The sequence below is a fragment of the Chlamydotis macqueenii genome, chromosome 1, assembly GCF_036417535.1.
Source record: "Chlamydotis macqueenii isolate bChlMac1 chromosome 1, bChlMac1.mat, whole genome shotgun sequence".
In the NCBI taxonomy this organism is placed as follows: Eukaryota; Metazoa; Chordata; class Aves; order Otidiformes; family Otididae; genus Chlamydotis; species Chlamydotis macqueenii.
The window spans coordinates 16,133,036-16,147,202 of NC_141556.1; the positions used below are offsets into that span (position 1 = coordinate 16,133,036).

A 14,167-nucleotide genomic window follows, 5' to 3' on the forward strand; every position below is an offset into this window, starting at 1 on the left:
AGTAGATCCAAAGTCTGACACAGTATTCTAGTAATATCCTTCTTAAATACAGCACTCCTACACTAAGCTTATTGCTGGTGACAGGGCTGAGAACTAAATTATTTTATATTACTTTTCAAAAAAGGGCAATCAACGCTATAATGGCAGTTACTTCATTAAATGGTTACAGATGACTGAATAATGGAATGTGACCGAGAAATTTATTCTAGTTTGCAGATCTCAGAAGTCTTAGATAAACACCTAAACCTACACTTACATATTCTAGATTGTATATATGCCTACAAGAAAACCACCTCTATGGCAAACATATTGGTTTAATTTTAAAGGCTTATACTAATCTAGTAACTGGAATAAAATAAAAATGACATAATTAAAACAAGGAATTATACTTCAAATACAACCACATCAAAATAACTTTCTAATGTTTTGCCTTTCATTTTCATCTTTGTATGTAGAAATAACACATACATGCATCTGGATTTCAACGACCTCTTTAAATCGTCGCAGAGTAGAAACCAAAACTGCAGACAGGACATGCATAGTTGCAATACACAAACTCTTTCTTGTAATCAAAGAACGGAGAAGACTCAAACCCAAGCACTGTATGTCTAGAAGAAAAAAAGAAAGATTAATAATGCTGATTATTCAAACATTCTGAGTGGAATAAACCCATAACCTAAGTAGCGTTACATTACTAATATTCCAGAAAATTATTTGATTATTCAAATGTCGATTATTCAAACATTCTGAGTGGAATAAACCCATAACCTAAGTAGTGTTACATTACTAATATTCCAGAAAATTATTTGCATAAGCTGTTACATTGAGGACACATTACACTGAGGACTATACAGTACTGCAGCCTTTTCTTGCCATGTAACCGACATCACACCCAGTACTAAAGAGCCTAATAGACAGGTTACAGCTTACATGGTTAATCAGCCCCTCCTACTACATCATTCACATTCAACCAACAAAATATCCTCCTTACCTTGTTCGTCTGGATACATCTGTAGGGTATGAAGCACAGTGTCAGTAGCTCCTTGCTGGGTTAAAATTTCTAGTGCACCAGTGCACTCAGCTACGGAAGCAAGTAGTTTTAATCCACACTTCTGAATGCTAGGATTTCCAATAAACTAACGGAGAAAAGAACACAAAATCAGATCAAGTTTGTTCTGCTTACAATAGCAACAGAAGAGTTGCTTTCTCTTAAAGTCGTGCCTCAAGAACAAGTGACTGTTGTTCTTAAAGTATGTGAAATCACTGCTAATGTGACAATAAATAACAATAATCACAATTTCAAAAAGGTTTACTTTTCAACCATCAGCATCAGCTGCTTGTAACCTCCCCAGATTCCCAGCTTTGATTCTGAAAATATTCCCTAGCTAGTTTTCTACTAGAGAGTGGGATTTTTTTCCTCAAAGTTTCAGTACAACCATTCACAAGTTCACACCATTTTGCTGTAGGACAAGGAGAGTGAGAAAATATACTTCCTTTGTGGTTAAAAAGGAACAAAAATTGGGGTCTTTGAGAACTGGCACAAGTGATAAACATGGTGGCAACTGAAAAAATATGAAAAGAAAAAGATATGAAGCAACATACCTATTATCACACTCCATCAAAATTTAAAAAGTTTTGGTTTTAGTTATATAGCAATTCAATAGGTTATTTGCGATTATTTTTCCCAATTTTCCCCTGCTTCTAGATGGAGGATACATAGATGAGGCCTAGATCTCAAAGAGTGCATAGCTGTCACAGTGACTTGCAAGTCTGCAAAGTTATTTCAGTGGAGTCATGCTCATCTTCCTTTTTATTCCTCCTCTAGTTTTTCATTAAAATATGTTAATTTCTAGCCCTTCTGGTTGATATTGTAGTACCCCAAAACACAAACCAGCTAGGTCAGAAAAAGCAATAAGCATTGTCACAAAGCACTGGAAGCCGTAATACATTCTGAAGTAAAAATTGTTTTGCCTCCCTTGTTAACTCCTGTATCTTCAGGTAAAAAAATGTCCTTTAGATACTTACTAGAGTATCTAAACTCTTTTGCCTATACATAATTTGCTCTGACTTTTATAATAATGTAAGAAAAAGATTTCCTTGACCAAATATATTTGGCAAGCCTAAAATAGTTAAGAGAGACTTCTAAAAAACTGTGAATCGCTACATTCTTTTTGACTGTTGTCATATGAACTTTGTAAACCTTGTAGAGGTGGGATTCTTCTGAAGGCCATGAAGTTAAACCTTTCCTATCACTAGGATCTAAGGTTAATTTGCTGTGCAAAGTGCCCAGTCTTCTTTTGTTTAAACTGGGTCTGCTTCAGTCTTTCACTTTTCAGCTTCCCCTTCAAGGCACTGTGATCATTCTGTTTCCCTGTGGCTGGAAAAAGTTACAGAATTGAACAGTGAGAAGAATGGAGACAACTGAGAAACTGTTCTGTTGAAAGCAAAGGAGTATGCATCCATGAAAGCCATATTAAAGAATCACTCACTTCCATGTGTAGTTGAGGTATAGGTATGAGGGCAGTTTGCATATATAAATATTAAAAAAATCAAAAATAAACTGTATGCTTGAGAAAAAAACAGCCTTGTTTGTATTAAGGATCATTGAATACACTCCAGAACAGAAAATAAGAAGAAACTCCAAATGATAAATGAAACGCAGGATTTAAGATTAATTCTATCAAATCAATAGGAAAATCAATATGGAACTAAAATTTACAAACGATTCACCATTGCAAGTGTAAAATAGTGACAAAATTAATTAGAATAGAGCTTTAAATATACCCTGTTCAAAGCATTAAGCACCAATGAATGAGTTCCTTCCAACAGGCACTGGCTTTTAATGATTTTTACTGTAAGTGCAAAAGCAGCATCTCCCACATCTCTGGAAGAACCCTTCTGGTCATTCTTTGTACCTGCAACAGTGGAAAACAGCCTTCCTCAGAAGAACAGATTTAATATTCTCCCCAGTATTAACTCAATATTATTAACCCAATATAACCATCAAATTGAACACACAAGTTTAAACAACTGACTCAGGGGGCATATTTCAGATATTATGACATTTTTAGAATGCTGTTCAGAGACTGGAGTCCCTCCAAATTTACAATGTGTATTGTGAGTACATCATGTTTGAAATTATTTCACCATATGTTTGCTCACTGCTTACTGTGAAAATGCGAAATCATGCCAAAAACTTTTCCCTAAGGTACACTGCAATATATTACGTTTCTGAGCTATGGGGTTTCTTGGTGTTCCAGATACATACTTCAGAATGCCTCTTCCTTCTGGAAAGGAGACACTATAGAGAAGCTATAAACTAGTTGCCGTTTTTCACTTGGCAGGACATCATAGGCCAAATTTTACCCATAGATGATGTAAGTGGAAAGTGAGTACAAACAAAAGAACAGAAAAAGGTCTTTCAGATTTATCGTTCTTGCAGCTCTTGGCACTTGTAGTCAAGTGGCACTACAAAAAGCACCAAGAAATCCTTCAGAAGTCACTTCAAGCATTCATATTTGTTCTGAGTACTGTTTTTTCCCATGAAGTACTTTTTATTCCCTAATTAACCCCCCAAGTTCCATAATCCAGTTGGTGCTCTCTTTGTTTGATTATGCTTTAGAAGGGCCTCACTTCCATGATACTGGCAAAAAAAAGCACCTTGTTTACATGTTAGAACACATATATAAAGTCTTAATCTTGCTGTTTATTGAAAAAAAATCACTGTCTTTATTTTTTAGTGTCAGAGGTTTAATTTTTATGTTCCTCCCATGAGATACTATTAAAGCAATTCCATTTTGTGGTACAACGATGTTGATGCCATTATTACTGTTTGCTCTCACTTAAAGGGTGTCTATGAGGAAAATACACAATCACAGTGATAGCTCCACACTCATTTCCTGAATTCCTTAAAAGTAATGGAGCTAACTCTTCACTGATAAAATCAAGGGGAAATCAGCAGGGACAATTTTGGTCTGTTACCTTCAATACCTCAAAAGTTTTCCTCCATTTTTATGTTCTTAAAGAATTACAGCTGCTCTCTGCTATGTACAGAACTCCAGTAAATTTTTTTGAAATCTCACTAAAGGAAGTTTCGTTAGATAAGAAAGACTAAAACTCCACTATCTAATTCTATTCTCTTATTTGGTGTATGTCACACAGATTATATTTTTGGATGACTTACCGGGCATCATAAAATGTAAAAGGACTCGAAGTGCTTCCAGTTGTACAGAGAGTGTTTTTTCATGTTTCCTCATGGCTTTTACAACTTCTGATGCAGCTACTGTCATTATATCCAGATGAGGGAAACTGAAAATATTGTTTATTAAATAAATACAAAGAACACATTTCTAAATTTTGCTTCCTGAATTAATGCTGTAAATCCAGTTTGAGCTATAAAATATAAATTAAACTACAGTATTTTTCTTTGTCATAGCATATATATTATTTTCATGTCTTTCCATGAATTCAGTCTATGTAACTAATTCCATTCTAGACTACTGAGAGGTAACTTTCAATGCAGTCCAGAACAGTGACACACAGACAATACAGTATTTCATTCGGGGGGAGTGGTGGGTTAACATATTTCACTTTGATTCCAGTCCAGATATGTGAAAAGATGTATCTTCCTTAATTTAGTGCTCCACAACTGGCATAAAGTACTGATGAATTGTCAGATACTTGTAGAATAAACAGAAAACCATTAGGTTCTAATCTTGGGGAAAAAAAAAAATAATCTCAATGTCATCAGCATTCCTAGAAATGGCAGCAGCCAAAGGCCACTAATTCACTTCTAAGGTAATTTCCTTTTTTCATTTTATAATACTTTTAATTCCTGTGAACATGTTCATGGAAGTTTTGAGATTTTCTTCTTTATAAAATGAAATTCTGTGACTGTATCTTGAGTCTGTCACTTTTTCACAGACGCCTTAGCGTACACAAAGGTTTCAAGGAAGGTTGGAAAAACTTGGCAAGACACTTGGAATAACATTCCCATCCTGTATACCAGTATTTAGGAGTCATAAGTTTATTTTCCAGTCATGTTCTAGAGCATTTGCAAAAGCCAACAGAATGTTATATTAATAATCAGAGTTAATATTGTGGGAAATTTTGTAGCTCTCAGTGGAATTCAGCGTGGCTAACAGGAGGGGACACCACCTAGGGATAATTTATTCAAATCTGACTGCTCAAGAACCACAAAGGAAGAACATGCAGCTTCCTAAACATACCCACCTGGGCATTTGACTACACGGCTTACAAAATGCAATGTTTTAAACAGGGCTGTCAGCCTGTGGTCAATTTTAATATCAGTGAAACAGTCAACAATTTAAATGTCATCAATTACTGCACTGAATCTCACAAACCTTCACTCAGGAAGTGGCCATGTATTTCTAAGTGTATTACCTTCCATTGAAAACATGATTCAGAATTCTGCAGGCACTTTCAGCCACTTCAGGAGAATGCGGATGTTTTCTCATTATATCCAAAACATTCATATGTATTCCTTTAGCCAAAAGTGTCTTCCTAATATTTACTACAACACAAAATAGCAAGCATCCTATAAGTAAATCTCTCTCTTTATGTATAGTTCTCAAAACCAACAGAACTGCTAACTTTTTTCCCCCCTTTAAAATTTTTTTTTCTCACCAAACACACATTATAGAAGTATAAATCAGAATCGGAAACAATTTGTGCTGAAGCTGACTTCTGTTTGCATAGTTTAATCAAAAGCATTATAATTCCCAAACGTCTAATAAGTTTAAACATATCTGCTATTTTTATTTACATAAAGTTAACTGAAGGGGAGGAGAATGTACAGCTTTACTTTTATTTAAAAAAAAATGTTTATTCTTAAACAATTTTTCCTCTTAATTGCACTCTCCGATAATGTAAAAAATCTAGAATTTAACTATCAAAAATCCTTCTAACTTCCAAAATAAGGCTTAAAAAATGAAACTACATCTATTCACTCTATTTACTTTGTTAATTCATTTTTCGAAAATCCAAATACTCAAGCACATGTTGTACCTACACCTGTAACCAATACAGCTCAGAACACTATGCAAACATTCTACATTATCACAGTAACTACCACCAATTCTTTTCATTCCCAGTTCAGTACATCCATTTCAAATGGTTAATTCAAGCAATATTGCATTGTGCTGGAGGGTTTTACTAAGCTTCTTTATCTCTATAATTTCTCGGGTAAGCACATTCATTTAATGCGAAAAAAAAGGAAGGGAAAAAAAAGGACAAAATAAAAATTTGCTTTAGATTTCCAAACGGAATCAGAGGCCCACTTGCCAGTAACATGTTATGAATGTACCTGGTATAATATATAACAGTATGCATAGATTTATGAGATCTATTTCTTAATATAAATACATATTTATCTCATAAATAACTATAAAACCTTTCCATTGTTCGGTTTTATGTACTTGGATGGCTCAGTAACCTAGTGATAAAACAATGCTTTCTCACCTAGAGAATGGTAATTAACTGCTAGTCTTTATCGTCCTATCTAGGCAGTGGTTTTCAATGTGCAGTCTACAAACCACTTGAGGTCCATAACCATTTCAAAGGGTTCTGGGAAAGGTATCTAATAAAAGCAGGCCAACTGTCAGTAGGCTTAAATACTCTACCCAGGGGTCCACATCTCCACTGAAAAATTTTGAGGGGGTCTGCAAATTGAAAAAAGTTAGGAAACCATGTTAGGGACACAATTAGGACTAAAGCAATCTTGAAAACTGTTACGCACATGCTTAACTTTCTACACATGATTTGATTCACTGAAGTCAACAGGACTGCTCAAATCCCCTGTGTTGAGCAAGAAAATGGTATTTGTCAGGCTGTAATCCTTACTCATGTGATTTTCAACAAATGCTGCTCTTGGTGAAATTCAAATACATGACAAATATTTAAACAAGCATACAAATAAAACGTACTCTTTTCACATCTCCTGCTTCAAAAATAGCAATTGCAACACAAAAACTGGCAAAGAGCTTTTTACTTCCACATACTGTCTTTGATACTAGCCAACAATAGCTTTTTCAAAGCAAGGAATAAAATTCTGCTAAACACAACTGCATAACATTCTAATAACAGGGAATATTGTATTCATACAACACAGAAAATATTCTTTAATATTACAGCAATAACTTACTGCTGAATTAGAAAGTAAAGACAATTAAATTCCATACCATTTTGTTGTGACAAAATTGCCAAGGTACTAGCAGCTGCCTGAAACACTTCTTTTGAAGAGGAGTGCATCAGCATGGAGAGCATCACTGCTCTGTCTACAGGGAACCTGTCACAGAGAGAAACGAATCACTGCACATTAACCATATAACAGCAGGTACTTCATAACTGTAGTTGAGTTTCTTAAAAAGGTATTAAGTGACGTAATTACATTTTCAGATGATTGTACTTGGCTTCTAATATATTTCCAGAGCAACAGCTGACAGAAAGTCCTTTGCAAACTAGGCATATTAGACTACTCTGAATCTCACTGAATTCACTTGGAACCATGCTTTCCAAGTGACTTGAGATCCAGAACGGGGTACAAACCAGGCTTACTATAAACTTGAATGATTAAAATTTTAAGCAACTCTGAGAAATAGTTTAAGTAAAATGAAAGTCTGTGTCTTCCCCATGCCTAGATTCTCCCTGATGAGGCAGCACCCCCTCTACTATGCCCTTCATTTGGGGGAAAATGAGCACTGCTTTTCCGAACTTATGGTATCTTCATCTTCTCCATTTTCCCTGCTCTTGTATTCTTTAATGCTCCCTACCCTTGTTGCAACTGAAGAAGAAATTCCTTGTGAAATGCAAAAATTAGCTCTGTTAAGTAGCATTCTGATCCTTTACTAAAACACTAGCAATTTTGCCCGAGTAAAGGTTTAGGAAACTTTCTTAAGTGTTGTTGAACACCATGCATTTCATCATATACTAGAAAACAAGAAAGAAAAAGAAAAATAATTGAAAATGAGACTCCATATGGCTTAATAGGATGCTTTCATTATTTAATTTCCAAAAATGCAGTTCAAGATATTAACACTGACTGATTATCTCCATCTCCAATCTTCTCGTGAAGGTTGCGTTGATACAGAAACAGATTTTTCAAAGCCCAGCATGCAGCCTCCTAAATATAAACCAAGAGGAGACAAAAGGATGAAGAAAATATGGCTTTAGAATATTAAAAATATATGAAAAAAATAAATAGTTTGACTGTTTTTCAGTTCATTACGAAGGTACAAGGTGCTTTTTATAAAAATACAAGGTGTGGACTGTCACAATCTTTCTAGCTGGGATACGTCTGAATTACAAATAGTTGTTTCAGGTAACAAGTCTCACCGTAACTACCTACATTTGATCCAAAGGAGTAAGGTGAGGTCAACAAATACAAGAAAGGCAAGAAAGGTAAGATTTATTCTAAATCAGTCTCTAAGGCCTTGTTTACCCAAGGACATGTGGGAGGAAATAATACTGTTAAATATTTTAATTAATGCATAATGTAGTCTTTCCATATCCCCATCATCCAAAAATTCTCACCAGCACATCTGTGTTTTTTCGGTGTAGTTCTAATGCTCTGTAACATGCTGCCAACCAGCATAATTTCTCTTCCTCCTCCTCTTCTTTTCTTTCCTCTAGGTCTCGGTTTAAGAATATTGTTTCAGCTTGAAATACAAAATATTTACAGTAAATTTTTATTGCGAAAACAAACACTTAGGTTTTAACCTTCCCGTAGTCATGGAGGTGGTCACACTGCCTATGTGAGAAAATCAGTGGAAGGATTAGCCTTTTCTGGCAGAGGAGAAGAAGTCTTCGACAATAACTCTGTGACAGATTTGTAAAATGTCTTTAAGGTTATAAAGGGATTAAAAAATTTCATTATAGTGTAGTAAATTAGGTACATAGCTACAGATCAGTCAATGGTCAGGCTCTGAAAAGATCGGCACACTCTTTTTTTTTTGTGCGTATTTACATACAGAATACCACAAACATAAAATATAACTGTGATTCATTTGCAGGTAACCACTTATCACAGAGCCATCTACATTCTGAAACAGTGCCATTTAAAAACAAAGTGCAAATTGCAGTTGCTAAGAGAGGAATATCTGGTCCCAGAAAGTGCAATAGAATTTAAAAGAAATAATTTTATACCTGTGATTTTTCAGAAAAAAAAAATAATTATCAACACCGATCATAATATCAGAGGCTTATTGGAGTGTATACTGATTTCTAACCTTTGGTATTTTGGGGACTCTTAAACAGCACTTCTACTGACTTTTGTATGGAGCAATTACTCAAAGACTAAGAGGATCAGATCTTTAGCTTTTTGCCACTAGCTAACTAACTTCTGTTTCAAAATAATACCTGGAGTGTACTCAAGGAAAAGTTTAAATCTTTCAATTGATTTCAGAACTCAAGCACAAGCATTGATTTGGTGTTGCTATCAACTACCACAATATGAGTTCTGTCATATATGGCAAACACAGCATCAAATTACTGTTGTTATCTCTAGAGACTTTATGAGAAGTAGGGATTATCCAACATTTGCCTATGAACAAACAGGTTGCTTTGTTAAGATCTGTCAACATAACTTACCAGCTCTGAACACTGAAGACGTTAGGCATATACCGTGAACACAGTCATGTCATAGTAAACAAACTGTAAGCACGTAGGAAATCTTGCTCTGTCAAAGCTATCCTGCCTGAGGCTTTCATATTAAAGAAATTGAGTTTGAAATGATTACAGGAAATCACCAGTGTAAAAAAACAACAAGTGGACAGACAAATTAAGTAATTAATTTACATATTTAGGAAGAAATTTACTTACTCAGAAGAGCTAAACAACTGAGACCTGCAGCTTGTAACTTTGCATTTTCAGGATATGTTTTAATAGCCTTCACAATGACTTCTGGAACCTTATGTAACACAAGGATATTGAAAAAATTTCCTGAAAATAAATAAGATATTAAATGAATATAAACATATATCTAGAGCTTTACATGCATTGAACATAAATTTCTCAGCACACCATGCACAAACTTTGTCTGTAGCAAACACTGGATTTCTTATTACAGAGCATGACACAACAATGTTTTATTCACGGAAAGAAGAGGTCAAGGATAAAAAACAGTTGGGATCTTGGTTATGTTTTTTACAAAAGACTGAGGTTTAATGCAAAATGAAGCGCACACTGTCATCAAAATAAGAAAAATACAGTCAGTGTAACACTCGCAGACTTCCTGCCAGGAAACAAATGCAGTCCTGGTCTTGAATTCCTGCAAAGATTTATTTATCCTATCAAGCAAGTGGTTTAACCATGTTTTGCCCTCTGTTTTTGCCTCCCACATTAAATAGATGAAGGTCAGCATTATAAATACAGAATACATATGTTCTGGAATAGTAGAAAGAATTACCTTTTGATGATAAATATATTTAAAGTATAACTTTTATCATAGGCCGTACAGTATTTTGTATTATAGGTTGAATATAGGGAATTCTGCAAAAAGCAATCAAATGAACAGAACTTTCCCATTTGTTGTAAAACAAATATGCATAAAATAATTCAGCAACAATCACTTTGTAAAATACAGTTTGATAGCTATGGTTTCTATTTTGATATTCAATTTTGTTTAATTCTTGATCAGTAAAAATGTGAATCACACTAGCAACGTGAAAGGTCAAATTAAAATCTCTATCAATGTTTCTCAAGCCCTTCAGATAAGGTATGAAAGATAAGGTGTGAAATTAATAAGTCTCTCATATTTGAGCATCAAAAATATAATTACATACAGAAGAAAAGCTAACCTCATTTCTTTCCCTGAGTTCTGGTCCTAAGTCCAAGAGATGCTAACTACCATTAATGTCTAGATTTTTCACTGGGACACAAGAACCTTTCCCAACGTTTTACGACTTAGTTCAATTAGATCAAATTAATAGAATGCTTAAGAACTGTCTTTAAGGCAAGTTCTTTCCAGATTCATCATTCTAAAACCCTGGCCTTAACACCTTTTACAAGTAGAACTGGAAACAGTATTTTTCTTCCTACCCTGTAGTAGTGCGGTCATGTTATATTAGCATTGCTGTTTTTTGTCGTATCTTAATAGAAATAGTATGTTTGTGTAAACACATTACTCACCTCACAGAAATCAACAATCTCACACTATGTGATGACTAATTACATTGGACTTGTGGCTGGCTGAATATGTATCAGTCAGTTAAAATACTGATGACAGTCAAATCTAGGATAGTCATTACCAGATTAGCAATCACGACGGTGATTCTGGAAGCTAGCAGATGCTGACTTTACAATTTTACTGCCACTTAACATGGGTTTAGGAAGACAGTGTCCATCAGAATAATCTGGGAAGCCACCCTGGCTACATGGAAATCTTCCAGACTCTTTCCAGGAGCACCTAGCAATTTCACATCTGTTTCCCTAACTGTGTGGTGCTGTGGACACCTCTTCGCATAACTCTCCTGAAGTGGCTCCTTATCAAGACAAAGGACACCTATTATGCTGAAAGAAGAAATAGATCTTGTGGCTGCTTTACTGACACTATTACTTCTTGGTCAACACACACATATGACAAACGTGTGACTGAAATCAGGCTGGTTGTGCTTAGGGCAAGATCAAGGCATGTCAACAGAGTTGCTGTGTCCCCATAAGTGCTTGGTTTCCCTGCTTACCTTCAGCTAGCTTTGCACAGGAAGTCATTCATGGGTAACAGCACCTCTTGCCAAAAAAAAAATGCAAATACTACCTCAGAGGCCACCACATTTTCTTGAAATTTTTATTTGACTTTCTGAAGGGGAACTGGAAGTTGTTCTGGGTTGCACTCAAGTTTGATCTTATTTTCTACAATATCCACATGAAGAAGTGGAAACAGATGGTGAAAGGATGGGATTGACTTGATTAAGGCAAGTCATGGACCGGTACCAACATCTGCAGTAGCCTCAGGCCACCACCTGCAAGAATTGGGAAGTCTTAACTCATGGGAAAGACCTTGGCTGAGTCCCTGATGAAGAATCTGCCATGGAGTGCGAGCCATTTGGGCAGCTACTCACAGTCTTTTTGTACACAGCAGGAGTAAAAACACTTATTTTCATTTGAACTTTCTATCACATGGCCCTTGGCAACTGCTCAGATCAGCTTATTATAGTGGGAAGAGAGAGCACAGAGCTCCTAAGAGGCACAACAAATCCCTTTTTGACATTGCCATCATTTCTCCTGATGTGACACAGTAGCCCATGTAAACCTAGACAATCAAAGTACTTTTGCCCAAAGTCAAGGGAAGTCCAGGAACCAGTGGTTCTTTCACTGCTGCAGCACAGGGAGCCCCAAGACAGGCACCACAGCTGGGCAGGAATGCAGCATAGGTCTCTGAAGGTAAATGCATTGCAAGGAGGAAAAACATAGTCTTTGAGAATACCTCCCAGGTAACTCAGGAGTACCAATTGTTTCTTACACATTCAGCATTGCCACTTCAAAAAAAAAAATGTAGAAGGAATTTTCTTCCTTTCTGTAACTTTACATACAATGGGCTCTATTGAGTCCCAATTCTCATCTTGTACTTCTCTCACTCTTTTGTCTCTTCTCTGCCCCCCCTGCTCCAGTCTTTTATGGAAGCTTCTGCCATTGTTACTAATGTTTAACACAAAAAGATACCATATTGACTGTGGCCAGTGCTATCTCGGTATGTTTACATCAGAGACCCAGAGCTGTACACCACCCTGAGCATTAACTGGAATAGTGGTTCTCTTGTTGCCCGTAACACTTGCTGCCAGTTAACTCCAACTCTTACAGAGTCAGAGTAAGGGGACTATAAACAACTTTGTGAACTTACCCAATGTAAGCTTATGCAACAAACAGCAGCTCACTTCCTGAACTGTTTCACTACTGGGGAAACTTTTCATCATTTCCACTATAACATTGTAGCAGCGAACATTTCCAGACATGAGCACTTCAACATTGCTGGCTAAAGAAAGAAACAGAAACAAAAATTCCTTCTTAAGGAAAAAAAAAAAAAATGCTGATTGAATTCTAATTCAGTGTTTATTTAAATAAATTTATTTAGAAAACTGGGCCTATGCTTCAGTTCTTGTCTTGCAATTTGAGAGAAAGGTGGCATTTTTTTTTCTTCATATTGCCATAGAAGACATTAATGACTGCCAACACTTGGGAATCATTCATTAAGTTCAGAGTCCATATTAACATTCATGGATTTGTTCCATTCTGGATTAAGCCATGTAACAGAAACCTCCTCACAAGCTATTCTTACATAACACTTTTCTTAAAGCTGAACAAATTGTTTTATAAATATTAATTCAACGCTATAAATGGTGTTTATAACATGACTGTGATCAAGTAAACATTTTACAGTATTTCAGTAATATTCTGAGGGGCATACAACTAAGAAACAACTTAGAAATGTTTTTTTTCTAATAAATGTAATTTATTTGATTTAATAATGTTTTTCTAAGTTTTCCTTCTTCTTTAGGAGGCAAATTATGAAGTTATTATTTTCATTTCAATTAGTTCTACCATACATCCATTGTGTACTGAGGGTACAGAAACGTTCATCTAATGCTCCTGCAATATTTTGAAACTCATTGCAAATTCTGTCTTTCACAGAATCACAGAATGGCTGAGGTTGGAAGGGACTTCCTGGAGTTCATCTTGTCCAACTCCACTGCTCAACCAGGGCCACCTAGAGCAGGTTGCCCAAGACCATGGCCAGATGGCTTCTGAGTATTTCCAAGGCTGGAGATCCCACAGCCGCTCCGGGTGACCTGCACCAGTGCTTGGTCACCCTCACCCTATCTCTGTATACTACAGTGAGAGCATAACTAACTGCACGTTTAAACCCTGCAAGAACCAAGCAATGGTACGTTTGCAGTGAGCCACCATCTCCCAGAACAAGCCAGAGAAAAGGAGGTGGAACGGATCTCATTTAATCTTAACCACCAAAATTTGGTCATCTAGATTATCACAACAACTGATTACGAGATCTGAGCACTCTGTATAGTGATTCATCCCACCTGTAACAGATACCTCAGGGGTAGATAAATTTCCTCTTCAAGTGCCTGTTTCTCCCCATCAGCGGAGAGGCTGGCATGGCTGCCTATGGCTACTGTTTAGATGGCTAACATTCAGTGAC

The 14,167-nt window shown here is 36.0% G+C and overlaps 1 protein-coding gene across 2 annotated transcripts in view; it reads right to left on the reverse strand.

The window, feature by feature from the left end:
• Positions 1-14,167, reverse strand: part of LRRK2 (leucine rich repeat kinase 2) — a 69,394-nt gene that overhangs the window by 41,366 nt on the left and 13,861 nt on the right. For both annotated transcript variants that reach the window (XM_086746701.1, XM_086746693.1), the window contains exons 7-16: positions 12,854-12,985; positions 9,838-9,957; positions 8,551-8,675; positions 8,061-8,140; positions 7,200-7,306; positions 5,404-5,533; positions 4,184-4,308; positions 2,785-2,915; positions 992-1,136; positions 469-608 (exon numbers count right to left, since the gene is read on the reverse strand). In XM_086746701.1, the coding sequence (XP_086602827.1) occupies positions 469-608; positions 992-1,136; positions 2,785-2,915; positions 4,184-4,308; positions 5,404-5,533; positions 7,200-7,306; positions 8,061-8,140; positions 8,551-8,675; positions 9,838-9,957; positions 12,854-12,985 (1,235 nt within the window). The remainder of the gene's footprint in view (positions 1-468; positions 609-991; positions 1,137-2,784; positions 2,916-4,183; positions 4,309-5,403; positions 5,534-7,199; positions 7,307-8,060; positions 8,141-8,550; positions 8,676-9,837; positions 9,958-12,853; positions 12,986-14,167) is intronic.